Raw genomic sequence first — 15,853 nt, 5'->3', positions numbered from 1 at the left:
ATTTCTGCTAGCTGCATACCTTTGAGCCCAGTGGATGTAGCTATGTCCAATAACCCAAACAGAGTACATGATGTGAGAAGGTTCTGGTCCAGTCAGATGAAGTGTGGGAATGAAATGGCAGTTGGAACAGTAGGAGTTCACAAAAAAATAATTGTGGAGTTTCTGTGCTCTTGAATCACTAGCAATGATTGGTGGATTCAGATAGTTGAAAACTGAAAGTTAGGGTGTATGGTTATGTTGTGTGAAAGAAGCAATTTGAATGGTTTAAAAAAAGTCACCAAAAGCAAAAATACCCTGTATAGGCTGCTGTATTGACAGGTCAAACATCCTTGCTGAGTTAATTTGCAACATTGTAAGATAAACTTTTGAACCTTAGAGTTCAGTTAGGAGGGAGTTGCTATGGTAACAGATAGAAAGGTTTGAGAGGGGGATGGGTGTTGGTTTGAAAATAGTGAGGGAAGAGTTTTCATTGGTTGAATTAAGGCATATGTGTACAAAGATAGAGATTTTCTATGCCAGTCTTGGTTTCAGTGTATTGAGAGCACACCTTTTCCTCTGCTAAAGAAAAATTGGTGTGTGTGTCTGACACTGTTTTCAATCTCCAAAAGCATTTCTAAAGGTAAGTAATGATTCATTTAATTTAGATAGAGATTTATTTTCTCTATGGAGAATATTTGGAAGCAGATAGTTATGTTTTAGAAGTGAAATTGTATGTTAGTATATAAGTCCTGCGCAGTGTTTTTTACATGTTATTTAAAAATCGATTTTGGGTGCAAATGAATGGTATTTTTATTTGGCCTTTTTTATGATTGCCATGTGCAGTTGATGCATGACTTTAAACATGGGTAATAAGTGATGCACTGGTGGCGCCAGGCTTTTATAAATGAGGCCCTGACTTTGTTTGATGATATTGAGTGGTTGTAGTTAGGTTCTGTGCAGTGTTTTTTACATGTTATTGAAAAATCGATTTTTGGGTGCAATTGATTGGTATATGTATTTGGCCCTTATTTATGAATGCCATGTGCAGCTGATGCATGACTTTAAACATGGGTAATAAGTGACGCACTGGTGGCGCAAGGCTTTCATAAATAAGGCCTGACTTTGTTTGATGATATTGAGTGGTTGTACTTAGGTTCTGTGCAGTGTTCCTTACATGTTATTCAAAAATCGATTTTTGGGTGCAATTGATTGGTATATGTATTTGGCCCTTATTTATGATTGCCATGTGCAGCTGATGCATGACTTTAAACATGGGTAATAAGTGACGCACTGGTGGTGCAAGGCTTTCATAAATAAGGCTCTGACTTTGTTTGATGATATTGATTGGTTGTACATAGGTTCTGCACAGTGCTTCTTACATGTTAAACAAAAATCGATTTTTGGGTGCAATTGATTGGTATATGTATTTGGCCCTTATTTATGAATGCCATGTGCAGCTGATGCATGACTTTAAACATGGGTAATAAGTGACGCACTGGTGGCGCAAGGCTTTCATAAATAAGGCCCTGACTTTGTTTGATGATATTGATTGGTTGTACTTAGGTTCTGCGCCGTGTTTCTTACATGTTATTGAAAAATCGATTTTTGGGTGCAATTGATTAGTATATGTATTTTGCCCTAATTTATGATTGCCATGTGCAACTGATGCATGACTTTAAACATGGGTAATAAGTGACGCACTGGTGGCGCAAGGCTTTCATAAATAAGGCCTGACTTTGTTTGATGATATTGAGTGGTTGTACTTAGGTTCTGTGCAGTGTTCCTTACATGTTATTCAAAAATCGATTTTTGGGTGCAATTGATTGGTATATGTATTTGGCCCTTATTTATGATTGCCATGTGCAGCTGATGCATGACTTTAAACATGGGTAATAAGTGACGCACTGGTGGCGCAAGGCTTTCATAAATAAGGCTCTGACTTTGTTTGATGATATTGATTGGTTGTACATAGGTTCTGCACAGTGCTTCTTACATGTTATTGAAAAATCGATTTTTGGGTGCAATTGATTGGTATATGTATTTGGCCCTTATTTATGAATGCCATGTGCAGCTGATGCATGACTTTAAACATGGGTAATAAGTGACGCACTGGTGGCGCAAGGCTTTCATAAATAAGGCCCTGACTTTGTTTGATGATATTGAGTGGTTGTACTTAGGTTCTGTGCAGTGTTCCTTACATGTTATTCAAAAATCGATTTTTGGGTGCAATTGATTGGTATATGTATTTGGCCCTTATTTATGATTGCCATGTGCAGCCGATGCATGACTTTCAACATGGGTAATACGTGACGCACTGGTGGCGCAAGGCTTTCATAAATAAGGCCCTGACTTTGTTTGATGATATTGATTGGTTGTACTTAGGTTCTGCGCCGTGTTTCTTACATGTTATTGTAAAATTGATTTTTGGGTGCAATTGATTAGTATATGTATTTTGCCCTAATTTATGATTGCCATGTGCAACTGATGCATGACTTTAAACATGGGTAATAAGTGACGCACTGGTGGCGCAAGGCTTTCATAAATAAGGCCTGACTTTGTTTGATGATATTGAGTGGTTGTACTTAGGTTCTGTGCAGTGTTCCTTACATGTTATTCAAAAATCGATTTTTGGGTGCAATTGATTGGTATATGTATTTGGCACTTATTTATGATTGCCATGTGCAGCTGATGCATGACTTTAAACATGGGTAATAAGTGACGCACTGGTGGTGCAAGGCTTTCATAAATAAGGCTCTGACTTTGTTTGATGATATTGATTGGTTGTACATAGGTTCTGCACAGTGCTTCTTACATGTTAAACAAAAATCGATTTTTGGGTGCAATTGATTGGTATATGTATTTGGCCCTTATTTATGAATGCCATGTGCAGCTGATGCATGACTTTAAACATGGGTAATAAGTGACGCACTGGTGGCGCAAGGCTTTCATAAATAAGGCCCTGACTTTGTTTGATGATATTGATTGGTTGTACTTAGGTTCTGCGCCGTGTTTCTTACATGTTATTGAAAAATCGATTTTTGGGTGCAATTGATTAGTATATGTATTTTGCCCTAATTTATGATTGCCATGTGCAACTGATGCATGACTTTAAACATGGGTAATAAGTGACGCACTGGTGGCGCAAGGCTTTCATAAATAAGGCCTGACTTTGTTTGATGATATTGAGTGGTTGTACTTAGGTTCTGTGCAGTGTTCCTTACATGTTATTCAAAAATCGATTTTTGGGTGCAATTGATTGGTATATGTATTTGGCCCTTATTTATGATTGCCATGTGCAGCTGATGCATGACTTTAAACATGGGTAATAAGTGACGCACTGGTGGCGCAAGGCTTTCATAAATAAGGCTCTGACTTTGTTTGATGATATTGATTGGTTGTACATAGGTTCTGCACAGTGCTTCTTACATGTTATTGAAAAATCGATTTTTGGGTGCAATTGATTGGTATATGTATTTGGCACTTATTTATGATTGCCATGTGCAGCTGATGCATGACTTTAAACATGGGTAATAAGTGACACACTGGTGGCGCAAGGCTTTCATAAATAAGGCTCTGACTTTGTTTGATGATATTGATTGGTTGTACATAGGTTCTGCACAGTGTTTCTTACATGTTATTCAAAAATCGATTTTTGGGTGCAATTGATTGGTATATGTATTTGGCCCTTATTTATGATTGCCATGTGCAGCTGATGCATGACTTTAAACATGGGTAATAAGTGACGCACTGGTGGCGCAAGGCTTTCATAAATAAGGCCCTGACTTTGTTTGATGATATTGATTGGTTGTACATAGGTTCTGCGCAGTGTTTCTTACATGTTATTCAAAAATTGATTTTTGGGTGCAATTGATTGGTATATGTATTTGGCCCTTATTTATGATTGCCATGTGCAGCCGATGCATGACTTTCAACATGGGTAATACGTGACGCACTGGTGGCGCAAGGCTTTCATAAATAAGGCCCTGACTTTGTTTGATGATATTGAGTGGTTGTACTTAGGTTCTGTGCAGTGTTCCTTACATGTTATTCAAAAATCGATTTTTGGGTGCAATTGATTGGTATATGTATTTGGCCCTTATTTATGATTGCCATGTGCAGCCGATGCATGACTTTCAACATGGGTAATACGTGACGCACTGGTGGCGCAAGGCTTTCATAAATAAGGCCCTGACTTTGTTTGATGATATTGATTGGTTGTACTTAGGTTCTGCGCCGTGTTTCTTACATGTTATTGTAAAATTGATTTTTGGGTGCAATTGATTAGTATATGTATTTTGCCCTAATTTATGATTGCCATGTGCAACTGATGCATGACTTTAAACATGGGTAATAAGTGACGCACTGGTGGCGCAAGGCTTTCATAAATAAGGCCTGACTTTGTTTGATGATATTGAGTGGTTGTACTTAGGTTCTGTGCAGTGTTCCTTACATGTTATTCAAAAATCGATTTTTGGGTGCAATTGATTGGTATATGTATTTGGCACTTATTTATGATTGCCATGTGCAGCTGATGCATGACTTTAAACATGGGTAATAAGTGACGCACTGGTGGCGCAAGGCTTTCATAAATAAGGCCCTGACTTTGTTTGATGATATTGATTGGTTGTACTTAGGTTCTGCGCCGTGTTTCTTACATGTTATTCAAAAATCGATTTTTGGGTGCAATTGATTGGTATATGTATTTGGCCCTTATTTATGATTGCCATGTGCAGCTGATGCATGACTTTAAACATGGGTAATAAGTGACGCACTGGTGGCGCAAGGCTTTCATAAATAAGGCCCTGACTTTGTTTGATGATATTGATTGGTTGTACATAGGTTCTGCGCAGTGTTTCTTACATGTTATTCAAAAATTGATTTTTGGGTGCAATTGATTGGTATATGTATTTGGCCCTTATTTATGATTGCCATGTGCAGCCGATGCATGACTTTCAACATGGGTAATACGTGACGCACTGGTGGCGCAAGGCTTTCATAAATAAGGCCCTGACTTTGTTTGATGATATTGAGTGGTTGTACTTAGGTTTTGCGCAGTGTTTCTTACATGCTATTCAAAAATCGATTTTTGGGTGCAATTGATTGGTATATGTATTTGGCCCTTATTTATGATTGCCATGTGCAGCCGATGCATGACTTTCAACATGGATAATAAGTGACGCACTGGTGGCGCAAGGCCTTTATAAATCAGACCCTGACTTTGTTTGATGATATTGAGTGGTTGTACTTAGGTTTTGCGCAGTGTTTCTTACATGTTATTGAAAAATCGATTTTTGGGTGCAATTGATTGGTATTTGCATTTGGCCCTTATTTATGAATGCCATGTGCAGCTGATGCTTGACTTTAAACATGGGTAATAAGTGACGCACTGGTGGCGCAAGGCCTTTAAAAATAAAGCCATGAGTTGCTATTGTATAAACTTAAATATGTTGCAATTTATTGTTTATATTGTTTGCTTTTTAACATTACTTTGTTGTTTGCTAATAGTGGTCTTTCATGTGTTTTTTTAACAGAACAACAGATTCAAATCAACTTCTGAAAAGCAAGCAAAAATGCCTTCAAGGCAAAGAAAAATCAAAAATACCATACGGAAAAGGAGAACATCAACAACAGAGTTTATGGAATCCTCTTCAACAACTACTTCAAAAAACACCAGAAAAGCTTCTGGTAAGCCAATTAAGTCTTTTCTTCGTAACATATGTCGTAGGAAAAAAAATGAAATTGCTAATGTGAATATACAGAAAAAGTCAACAAATCTAAAAAGGAAAGAGAAGCCCACAAAAAATGTTTCCATTGGACCAGGAGAGAAGAGAATGGTTAGCAATAGAAGGGTAAATGTTTTTAGGGACATTCGTAGGCGAATGTTTCGCAATAGGGTAGTTTTAAATTTGCTAAAAAATGAAAAGAAAAGTAAACTAAAAGCTGCTTTTTACAAGAAAAAGAAAAGTGTAGAAAAGATTGTTGATCAGGCTTTTGAAGTTAAGAAAAAATTATTTATTTTAATAATCAATAGAATTAGGATACTTAATAAGGCAATGGATGTTTTCAAATCGAACAGTAGATGGAAAAGAATTATTAATCGGAGTAATTTTTGTGAAGTATTTTCTGGTGAATGGATGCATAGTTCAAGTTCTGAGCCTTTTTTTAATGAGGAGAGTTACTTTCAGGAAAATGATTTGGTGCATGCGGTTGACACCAGTGGTCGTGCCTATGAGGTGAAAGATAGTTGTGTGATGGAAAAAGAGAAACTTGTACCTAGAGATGCAGAAGAGGTGTTAGCTGATGAAGTTTTAGGGAGACGTACTAAGGGTCCAGTGTACACATGGAAATGCAGTAGTATTTGTAGTGTGCGACAGGAATCAATTGATTTGCTTCGAAATTTCTTACGTACATATAGTAAAAAAAGTCTCAAACAAAAAATGAAGATCCTGCAAGAGTTAGATCCTTGCAGAGTGAGAGAAAGCACAGGTTTGCAAGGGCATTCACTAGCATGTCTTTCTAGAAAAGTTTGTCGGAGTGTTTTTCATCATTTTAGGATGTTAGCAGTGCATCATAATAACGTAAGGAAATTAGTGAGGAAGTTGTATTATGCAAAAAGTCCTGCACTTAAGCTTAAACAGTTAAATAGTGCTCTTTTGCATGGATCTGAAGTGGATGTGAAGACTATTTGTGAAGAAATTGAGTTTTGTTATTTTGGGAACAAAGAGGACAGTGTAGAAATAGATATAGTAATGGATGGCAATGCAGAAGATAATGGACAAATTTCAAGTATTGAAAAGTTTGATGAGGAAATTATCAAGTTTAAGGTGAAATCAAGTGAGAGGCCTAATGTAACTTGTGTGTGTTGTCGACGGACTCATTATAAAATTCAGACTAGGTTAGTTGATTTATATGCAAAAAGTGAATTGGAAAATAATAGTGAATGGGAGGATTTTGTAAGTTATTTGTTGGTGGAGAATTCTTTTGATTTGAGTTTGGATCAGCGTATTTGCACTTATTGTTTGAAAAAATTAAATGAAAATAGAATGCCTGCAAGAGCAGTTTATAATAATCTTCAGTTGATAGATATTCCTTCTGAATTGATGGATCTAAATACTTATGAATCTATTTTGATTCAATGTGTCCATCCTTTTCAGGCTATTGTACGCATGGAGCCTAAGACAGGGAAATTGCCTCCATCAGATTTACTGAGAGGATTAAAGGGAAGAGTTGTTTATTTGCCTCTAGATGTAAAGAAAAATATTAATACAATTGGTGTAGAAAGAGTAGAAGAAGATCCTTTAGTTATTCTAGTTAATGGGGTTCCAACAAAGAGTAAGAAAATTTGGCAAGATTTAGTGGATGTTAAAAAAGTCAAGAAGGCAACGTTGTATTTAGTTAAAAACAATGAGTACTACAAACATGTAAGTGTTGGAGTTGAGGAAACAGCTACAGAAGAAGATAGTGATTCTTCAGTTGGTCAAATTGAAAAAGTTGATGTGTCTAGAACTGAAGAAATATATGAACATTATACTGTTCATCCTTTGCATTCCAAAGAAGTAATGGGAAATGCAATTGACTTGTTTCAAATGAAGGCAGCAAAAGGAAGTCCCATTAGTGTATGGGAAGAAAGTTTGGAAGCTCGTTGTTTTCCACAATTATTTCCAACAGGTTGTGGTGGACGATATGATGATCGACCAGTTCAAATTCCTGCAGCTGAATACCGGACTCTAAGATTATATGCAGAAGATCCAAGGTTTCGTCAATGCATTCCATATTTATTTCATCTACTGTTTGAAAGTGATTTGTCTGGGCTTTCTTATGCAGTTAATCATATATTAAAAAGTGGACCTCATTTGCAAAATGTATGTGCAAGGGACTTTATGGAGAAAGTTAATCTGCAAGACAGTATTTTGGAATCTCAGCTAATCAATCTCATGGCATGTCAACGTGGAACCAATGAGTATTGGTTTCGTCGTCATGGAGAATTGAAATGTATGCTAAGAAACTTAGGAACTCCTACATGGTTCCTCACTCTTAGCTGTGCTGAGTATGCATGGGACGATTTACTTCAATTTCTACGAGAGGCAAATGAAAACATACCAAATATAGAATTGAAAACACCAGGAGAACTGTGTTCTTTAGATCCAGTGAATGTTTGCAGATATTTTAATCATAGATTTGAAGCTATGATGTCTTTTATTACCAACAAAAAAAATCCTCCCCTTGGAGAGGTTTTGGATTTCTTTTGGAGGAAGGAATATCAAGCGAGAGGTGCTCCTCATATACATATGTTGTTGTGGATTAAAGATGCACCCAAATTTGGAACAGATTCAGATGAAACAGTGATGAGTTTCATTGAAGAGTATTCAACATGTGCTGTTCCAAAATCTACTGAAGAAAACAATTTAAGGCAACAAGTTTTACGTTTTCAATCTCATCGTTGTGGAAAGTACTGTCGTCGAAAATTTAAAAACAAGGAAAAGTACTACACGAAATGTCGTTTTGCATTTCCTCGACCAGTGATTTCTAAGGGAAGAGTAAATAATTTGATGTCATCTCTACGACATACTGTGACGAGAAAATCTCCCAAAAACACATATAATTTGAAAAGAAATGAAGAATCTAAGTACATAAACGATTACAACCCAGTGATTTTGTCCATGTGGAATGCTAACATGGATATTCAGTTCGTTGCTGACAACTCTATTGCTGTGGCTCGATATGTGACATCTTACATCACCAAAAAAGAAAAGACAGAACTGAAGGAAATGTGGGAGGACATTTCACATGAAAAGAGTCTAAGCAAGAAATTATACAGTTTCAGTCTGAAGATGTTGTCGCATCGAGAAATTGGAGCATATGAATGTTCTGATCGGTTATCATCAGCAAGTCTCTATGCCAAATCAAGAACAATCATTTGGGTGAGTCTTGGTCTTGCTGCCACACGAAACCGAGTTTTGAAATCTGTACAAGAAATTGAATATTTGGCGGAAAAAGAACCAAACAGTACAGATATTTTGAAGACAAATATGTTGGATACATACTATCCAAATAGAAGTACTCACCTTGAGAACACATGTTTGTATGAAGTTCTTCAAAACTACAGTTATAAGAGGAACATCACAGAAGATATCAATAATGGAAAATATGCACTCATTGGCTATGAAGGATGTCTAGTGAAGCAGAAAAAAGGCCATTTGATTAATCATCGAAAATTGAGTTGTGAAGTTCCAGACAAAAGAGAATTTTACTACTTAGCTCTTTTGCAACTCTTTAAGCCATGGCGTACAGAAGAGGAACTACTTGGAGATTTTCTCTGTTATGAAGACTCTTTTAATGCAACTAAGGATACCATAGAATGTCCTATTTTTCTAAATTATCTGCAAATGTTGAATGAAGAAATGGAGCAAGAAACCACAATTGCTGAAGAGATAGCTAGAAACAGTTCTCAAGATAGTCAGAGTTCTACTTCATTGAGCCAGGATCCACTAGGAGGACCAATTATCCAAAATGAAGCTGCCACTGCCATGGATGAGGTGGAAAGAGCTATGGAACAAGCTCAAGAGGATGGAGTTAACTTAGAAGATTTGGTAACGCAACTAAACATTGAGCAGAAAAAGATATATGATGAAGTCACAGAGCAGATTGAACATGGATTCAGACATGAGAAAAAAGAGTGCTCATGTATATTATTTGACCCTGTCCGACTGTATGTAAGTGGAGAAGCGGGGACAGGAAAAAGTTTTCTAATTAAAGCCGTTGCAAGTTATCTGCAGAAAAGGACTGATTCACCACTGTCTTGTGTTGTAACTGCTCCAACTGGTCTGGCAGCACATAACATTAAAGGGATTACTCTACATCGTTTATTGATGCTGCCAGTTGAACATGATAATAAATTGCATTACAACAAGCTATCTGGAGATGCGTGTTCTGAAGTTTCAAGAGTCTTGAAGAAAATGAAACTTCTTATCATAGATGAAGTAAGCATGGTCTCAAATCTAATGCTTGCTTTTGTGCATTTGAGAATGCAAGAAATTCTTAAAACAGACTATGATGTGTTATTTGGAGGAAAACACATTATTGTTTTTGGAGATCTATTGCAGTTGACTCCAGTAAAAGGACAACCAGTGTTTAAAATGCTCACGCATGAAGATACCAGGAAGTCCCTTGGAAGCATTGGAAATGTTAATATATGGCTAAATTTTAAATATGCTGAACTGCTTCAAAATATGCGACAGGCCAAGGATGAAGATTATAAAAATATTCTACAAGATGTAAGAATTGGAAAAATGACTGAGAAAGGGAAAAAAGCTTTGCATAGTCGATTAATTTCAAATTTGTATCCAAATGAAAACATTCTTCCAGAGAATATTTTTAAAAAAATGACTGAGAAGAAATCTGGGATATGTTTGATGCCAACTCTGCAAGAATGTTCCATCTTCAACCAAAAAATGTTAGACTTAGAAAATGAAGAGATTGTGAAACTAGAAGCAATAGATAAAATAGAGCATATGGGTGCAACAATTGTTTTGTCAGAAAATTTGAAAATTAAATTGCATTCATTGGAGAAAAGTATTTCAAAAACAGCTGGTTTTGAAAAGACTCTGAATGTGTGTTTAAATTGTCGTATCATTTTGAGAAGGAATTTAAATGTTGAAAGCGGTCTGGTAAATGGAGCAATGGGTTATGTTGTTGATTTTGTGAATTACAGAAATAGAGATGGAATTGAATTTTTAAAAATAAAATTTGATGGCATTGAACAAGTACAACAAATAAGTCGTTGTTCTGCTAGATTTTTACTTGTAAAAGACTTATATGTTCGCCGAAAACAGTTTCCTGTTTGTTTGGCGTATGCAGTGACAATTCATAAATCTCAAGGTTTAAGTGTAGATAGTGCATTGGTGAACATTGGAAGATCTGTGTTTAAAGAGGGTATGGCATATGTGGCATTATCTCGAGTCAGAACTTTATCAGGATTGTATTTGATTGCATGTGATGAGACAAATATTTCTGCCGATCTAGATTGTGTTAAAGAATACAATAGGTTAAGAAGAGAGTATGCTCCACATTTGCCTCAATATCCTCTGTTTGAAAAACGTGTGGTAGGCCGAAAAAGAAGAAATGAGGATAATTGTAGTGAGGTAGTTGCAAAAAGACAAAAAGTAGAGAAAACTGTAATTGAAAACAGGAAGAAAAAGAATTGTGGAGAAAATGTTGTTGGATTTCAGTTTGAAAACAGTTCTGGTGTCAACTGCTATGCTAATGTAGTGGTTAATGTTGTTTTTTTTCTTAAAAGTTTACAAGAACAGATTGTTGAAAATCGGGATCAAAGATTGTGTGGTTTATTGAATTCTGTGTTTCAGAAATGTAGCAGTGTTACAGCACAAATAGAAAGTGTAACAGAAATTCGAAATATTTTAGATTTGTGTTCTGGTCAAGATAAATTTTCACAGAACATTCAGCAGGATTGTCAGGAATTTTTAATGTATATGTTTGGTGTTTTGGAAGATGAAGGTGTAGATGTAGATAATCTTTTCAGTCTTTCTTATCAATGGCAGCATGACTGCCACAATTGTAGTTTATCAAGTACTACTACAATAGACACTGAAAGATTTATATATTTGACTTTACCAGACTGTAAATCAGTGTCTTTTAAAAATCTAGTTAAAGCAGCAGATCATAATATGGTGTGTACCCAATGTAACTGTACAATGCTGTCCACATTATTTATACAAAGGTATGGGCAGTATATCATTTTAGTTTTCCAACGATGTAGACCTGATGGAACTAAATTGACAACTTCTATCAAAAATTTTGTGGCTTCTCAGTTATCAATTTCTGGAAGGACCTTTACAACTGAAGCTATTATTTATCATGATGGACCTTCGACCACCTCAGGACATTATACATGCTACTTAAAATCTGAAAATGGATGGAGTTACTGCAATGATTCTCATTTAACTTATAAACAACGTTTGCCTTATGACTCTACAAATTCTTATCTAGTGTTTTTAAAACCAAAGTTTTAGTAAAGGGAATTGGCCTTTGAAGACGGGAATAGTTAATAAAAGTTAGTTAGTTAGTTAGTTAATCTAATATTTGAAATTATTTATCTCATGTAGATACTTTAAGTGGATCTCAAAGTAAAAAATACCGATATATCAGACACAAATTGGCCGTGAGGATTGTGTATGGTATGATGTTTTTAGATCTTTTTTCATAGGAAGTCGATGAAATGGAACTCATAAGGAACAGCAGACTTTTTTTCTACCAAAAGGACCTTCACTATCTTCTATTTGGCCTCATGGAAAAGTAAGTGAATCAAAGATTAGTGTACATATATGAGATGTATGTTTGAATGGGTTTTTTTAAACACAATCTTTTAGATTGTGTTTTTTTTTTCCCGCTGTTATATGATGAAGACTTTGAACTCACTAATTTAAGTGGAATTCAATATATTCTGAGAACAGCAAAAATAAATAATGTAACATATTGTAGAAGTTATTGTGTAGTTTGCATTATGTAATTTATATTGTGTTCACATTGTTATGCACTCATTTTCTTTTTCACCCTTATTTACCTCTCTTTAATAATTTACAATCTTTTTTCATTGCTGTTTCTTTACTGTACTTCATTCACAACTTCTTAATCTAATAGGAACTATCTGCATTTCCTCAGTTCCTTCCACCACTTTTTATCTTTTTTATATTCTCTTAGTACCACTGCTTTAGTTTCCTAACCCTCTTTCTCTTTCTCCATTTTTTTTTCTTTCACACTCATTGTACTGTAGTTCAGTTAGTTCTTCCTTTTGTCTTTCTTTTACTCTCTCTCTTCTTTCTCTCTATTACTCCCCATGTGTTGCCCTTATTCACTTATATGTACCCTCTTTCACCCCTCTTTACTTATATTCACTGATATTTACTTTCCCTCAATCGCTGCTATTCTTTTCCTCTGATCCCGTCACTACCTGTCATTCTCATACTTAACTGTCCTTCTTTTTACTTTCAATATCCATTTATATTCTCCCTTAACCTCTACTTTAGTGTTCTTCCTATTTCTTCTTTCTTTTGCTCCCTTATTCATTTTTCTTTTCTCAGTTACTTCCTTTTACACTTTTTATCTGTCTTACTATCTATTACACAGTCCCTCCTTCATTTTTTTTTTCTTTTTTTTTGTTAGTGCGCTGACGGTACGCGCACGGGTGCGCGCACCGAAAGCGCACCAAAGTGAAATATAAAAAAAAAATATTTTAAATTAAAAATATTATCTCAATATACATTATAGTGTTCATTTTTACAAAAACATACTTTAGCAATTCACTAAAAAACACATAGGTATGAGTCTGTATAAAAAGTTAGGAATTAGCATTAAAAAAACCTATGAAATTCACTGAAAAAACCATAGGTTACACACCAGTTATAGTTAGAAATTAGCATTAAAAAAACCTATGAAATTCACTGAAAAAACCATAGGTTTCACACCAGTTATAGTTAGGAATTAGCATTTAAAAAACCTTACAAATTCACTGAAAAAACCATAGGTTTCACACCAGTTATAGTTAGCTGGAAATTTTACTGATATAAAACCATTGAAATTTCCACGTTATAGTTAGTCGGACTCACTATAACTTGCGCGTACAATGCACTGCTGATGACGTCACATATTACATCACTCATGACATGGTCAGTGACATCACTCATGACATCACTGATGACACCATCCAGTGAATGTGTGTCTTTCTGAAAAATAAATTTGTTTTATATATGTATTTGTAAAGGTCGATGGAAGAATAAATGTTTAAATACGTGTGTAAATGGATGTTTTTTTTAAAAAAAATTGGTTGGGTAACTGGCTTATTACGTGTATCTTAGTGAATACATATATTAGCGAGTATTGTTTAAATATTTAAATGTTTGTATCAGTGTTTCTCTTTGTGTATAAGTGGCTGCAGGGGTTGGTGACTGACTCACTGTTTGTATGTGTTTTGAAGACAGCATATGTGCAGGACTGTATGGGTGGATGAGTGTGTATATGTGTGTGTTAGTGAGTGAATGACTGTCTCACTAGTGTCTTCATTAGTAACGACATATGTTTTAATCTAGTATATGTGAGTATTGATGTATATAAGTGAGTATAGTATATATAGTGAGAGATTGTAGAAGTTCCTGTTTAAATAAGTATGTGTTTCTATAAGTGATTGTTTAGGAGAGTAAGTATGGGTAAGTTTCCTTAGAAGTAAGGTGGTAGTGTGTGTATAAATGTATATGCAAATAAATGGATGTTCAATAGTTTATTTGCATGTGTGAGTATGTGTGTGAGTAACTTTTGGATGACTGCTGATGTGTAACAGGATGTATAGGTGTATCACTACATATGATGAGTGAGTATATATATGAGTGACTATATAAAACTGTTGGTGAATGAGTGGATGTGTATATAGATGGTGGAATTACTGAATTGGTTGTTGTTACTGGTTTGGGTATCTCCATTTTTTTGAAAATGTTTGTTTCTATTTTTGAATATGTGTTTCAAGCGTTACATTACACTGAAATTAGGTCTGTCACTCTGTCACAAGGATGGTGTCATCAGTGATGTCATGAGTGATGTCACTGACCATGTCATGAGTGATGTAATATGTGACGTCATCAGCAGTGCATTGTACGCGCAAGTTATAGTGAGTCCGACTAACTATAACGTGGGAATTTCAATGGTTTTATATCAGTAAAATTTCCAGCTAACTATAACTGGTGTGAAACCTATGGTTTTTTCAGTGAATTTGTAAGGTTTTTTAAATGCTAATTCCTAACTATAACTGGTGTGAAACCTATGGTTTTTTCAGTGAATATATATATATATATATATATATATATATATATATTCACTGAAAAAACCATAGGTTATAGGCCATATATAGTTAGGAATTTGCATTTACAAAACCTTGAAAATTCAATTAAAAAACCATTGGTTATAGAACATATATAGTTAGGAATTTGCATTTACAAAACCTTATTTTACTCGCATAAAACCATTGAAATTCCATATATAGTTAGATGCGCTAACTATATATCGCGCACCTGCAATCCACTGCTGATGATGTCACATATTACATCATTCATGACATGTCAGTGACATCACTGATGACATCACTGATGACATCTCAAATGACATCACTGATGACATCACTGATGACATATCAAATGACATCACTGATGATATCATTCATGTGATAATACGATGAACCTCTTCAGACTCTAATATAACCTTAGATACAATCAGTGTAAACAGACACTCACAGACTGTCACTCATTCATGGAGTTACTCACACAACTAGTCAGTCATGCAAACAATCAATCACACCTCCATTTCCTCAACTATACAGTTATACAAACTTTACTTATTCAAACATATACTAACACATATTTTCTCTCTTATACAATCACTGATACAAGTTGTCAATGATCCATGCAACCACTGACACATTCACTAGATCTTATACAGTTATTTATATATGTTAACTCTCACATGTACTGTGTTTTACATATGTACTTACTTTGACATGTAGCACTGAGATATCCATTCACTCACCAATACACTCATGCACACAGTCAACCACCCATACAGCTGTTTCCACATGCAATTTTGAACCCATACATCTAGTGAATCAGCTGTTCACACATCTATGCACAGAGTCACACACCTCCCAGCCACTCACACACATACTCAGTCTCCCATACAAATACTTGGGCAACCAATCAATAACCCATATAGTTACTCATATAGCTACTGATCAACACATGCAGCAGTTTACAGAACAACAGATATAATGATGCACAAATTAATACAGTTTAATCACTAACCCATGCACTCAGTGAGA

General features: G+C 35.3%; 1 protein-coding gene across 1 annotated transcript; it reads left to right on the top strand.

Moving 5' to 3' along the window:
• Positions 1–514: 514 nt before the first annotated feature.
• On the top strand, positions 515–13,286 carry LOC147683505 (uncharacterized). The gene is made up of 2 exons (XM_086944865.1): positions 515–619; positions 5,511–13,286. The coding sequence occupies exon 2, from the start codon at positions 5,550–5,552 to the stop codon at positions 12,006–12,008; it is 6,459 nt and encodes a 2,152-aa protein (XP_086800991.1). The 5' UTR covers positions 515–619; positions 5,511–5,549; the 3' UTR covers positions 12,009–13,286.
• Positions 13,287–15,853: the final 2,567 nt, after the last annotated feature.

Source organism: Lissotriton vulgaris, chromosome 11 (assembly GCF_964263255.1).
Source record: "Lissotriton vulgaris chromosome 11, aLisVul1.2, whole genome shotgun sequence".
In the NCBI taxonomy this organism is placed as follows: domain Eukaryota; kingdom Metazoa; phylum Chordata; class Amphibia; order Caudata; family Salamandridae; genus Lissotriton; species Lissotriton vulgaris.
The sequence above is the reverse complement of the archived record's forward strand: the minus strand, read 5'-3'. Positions and strand labels throughout refer to the sequence as shown.

Coding starts and splice junctions, on each gene's coding strand:
- LOC147683505 (XM_086944865.1), top strand. CDS start 5,550: ATGCCTTCAAGGCAAAGAAAAATCAAAAATACCATACGGAAAAGGAGA.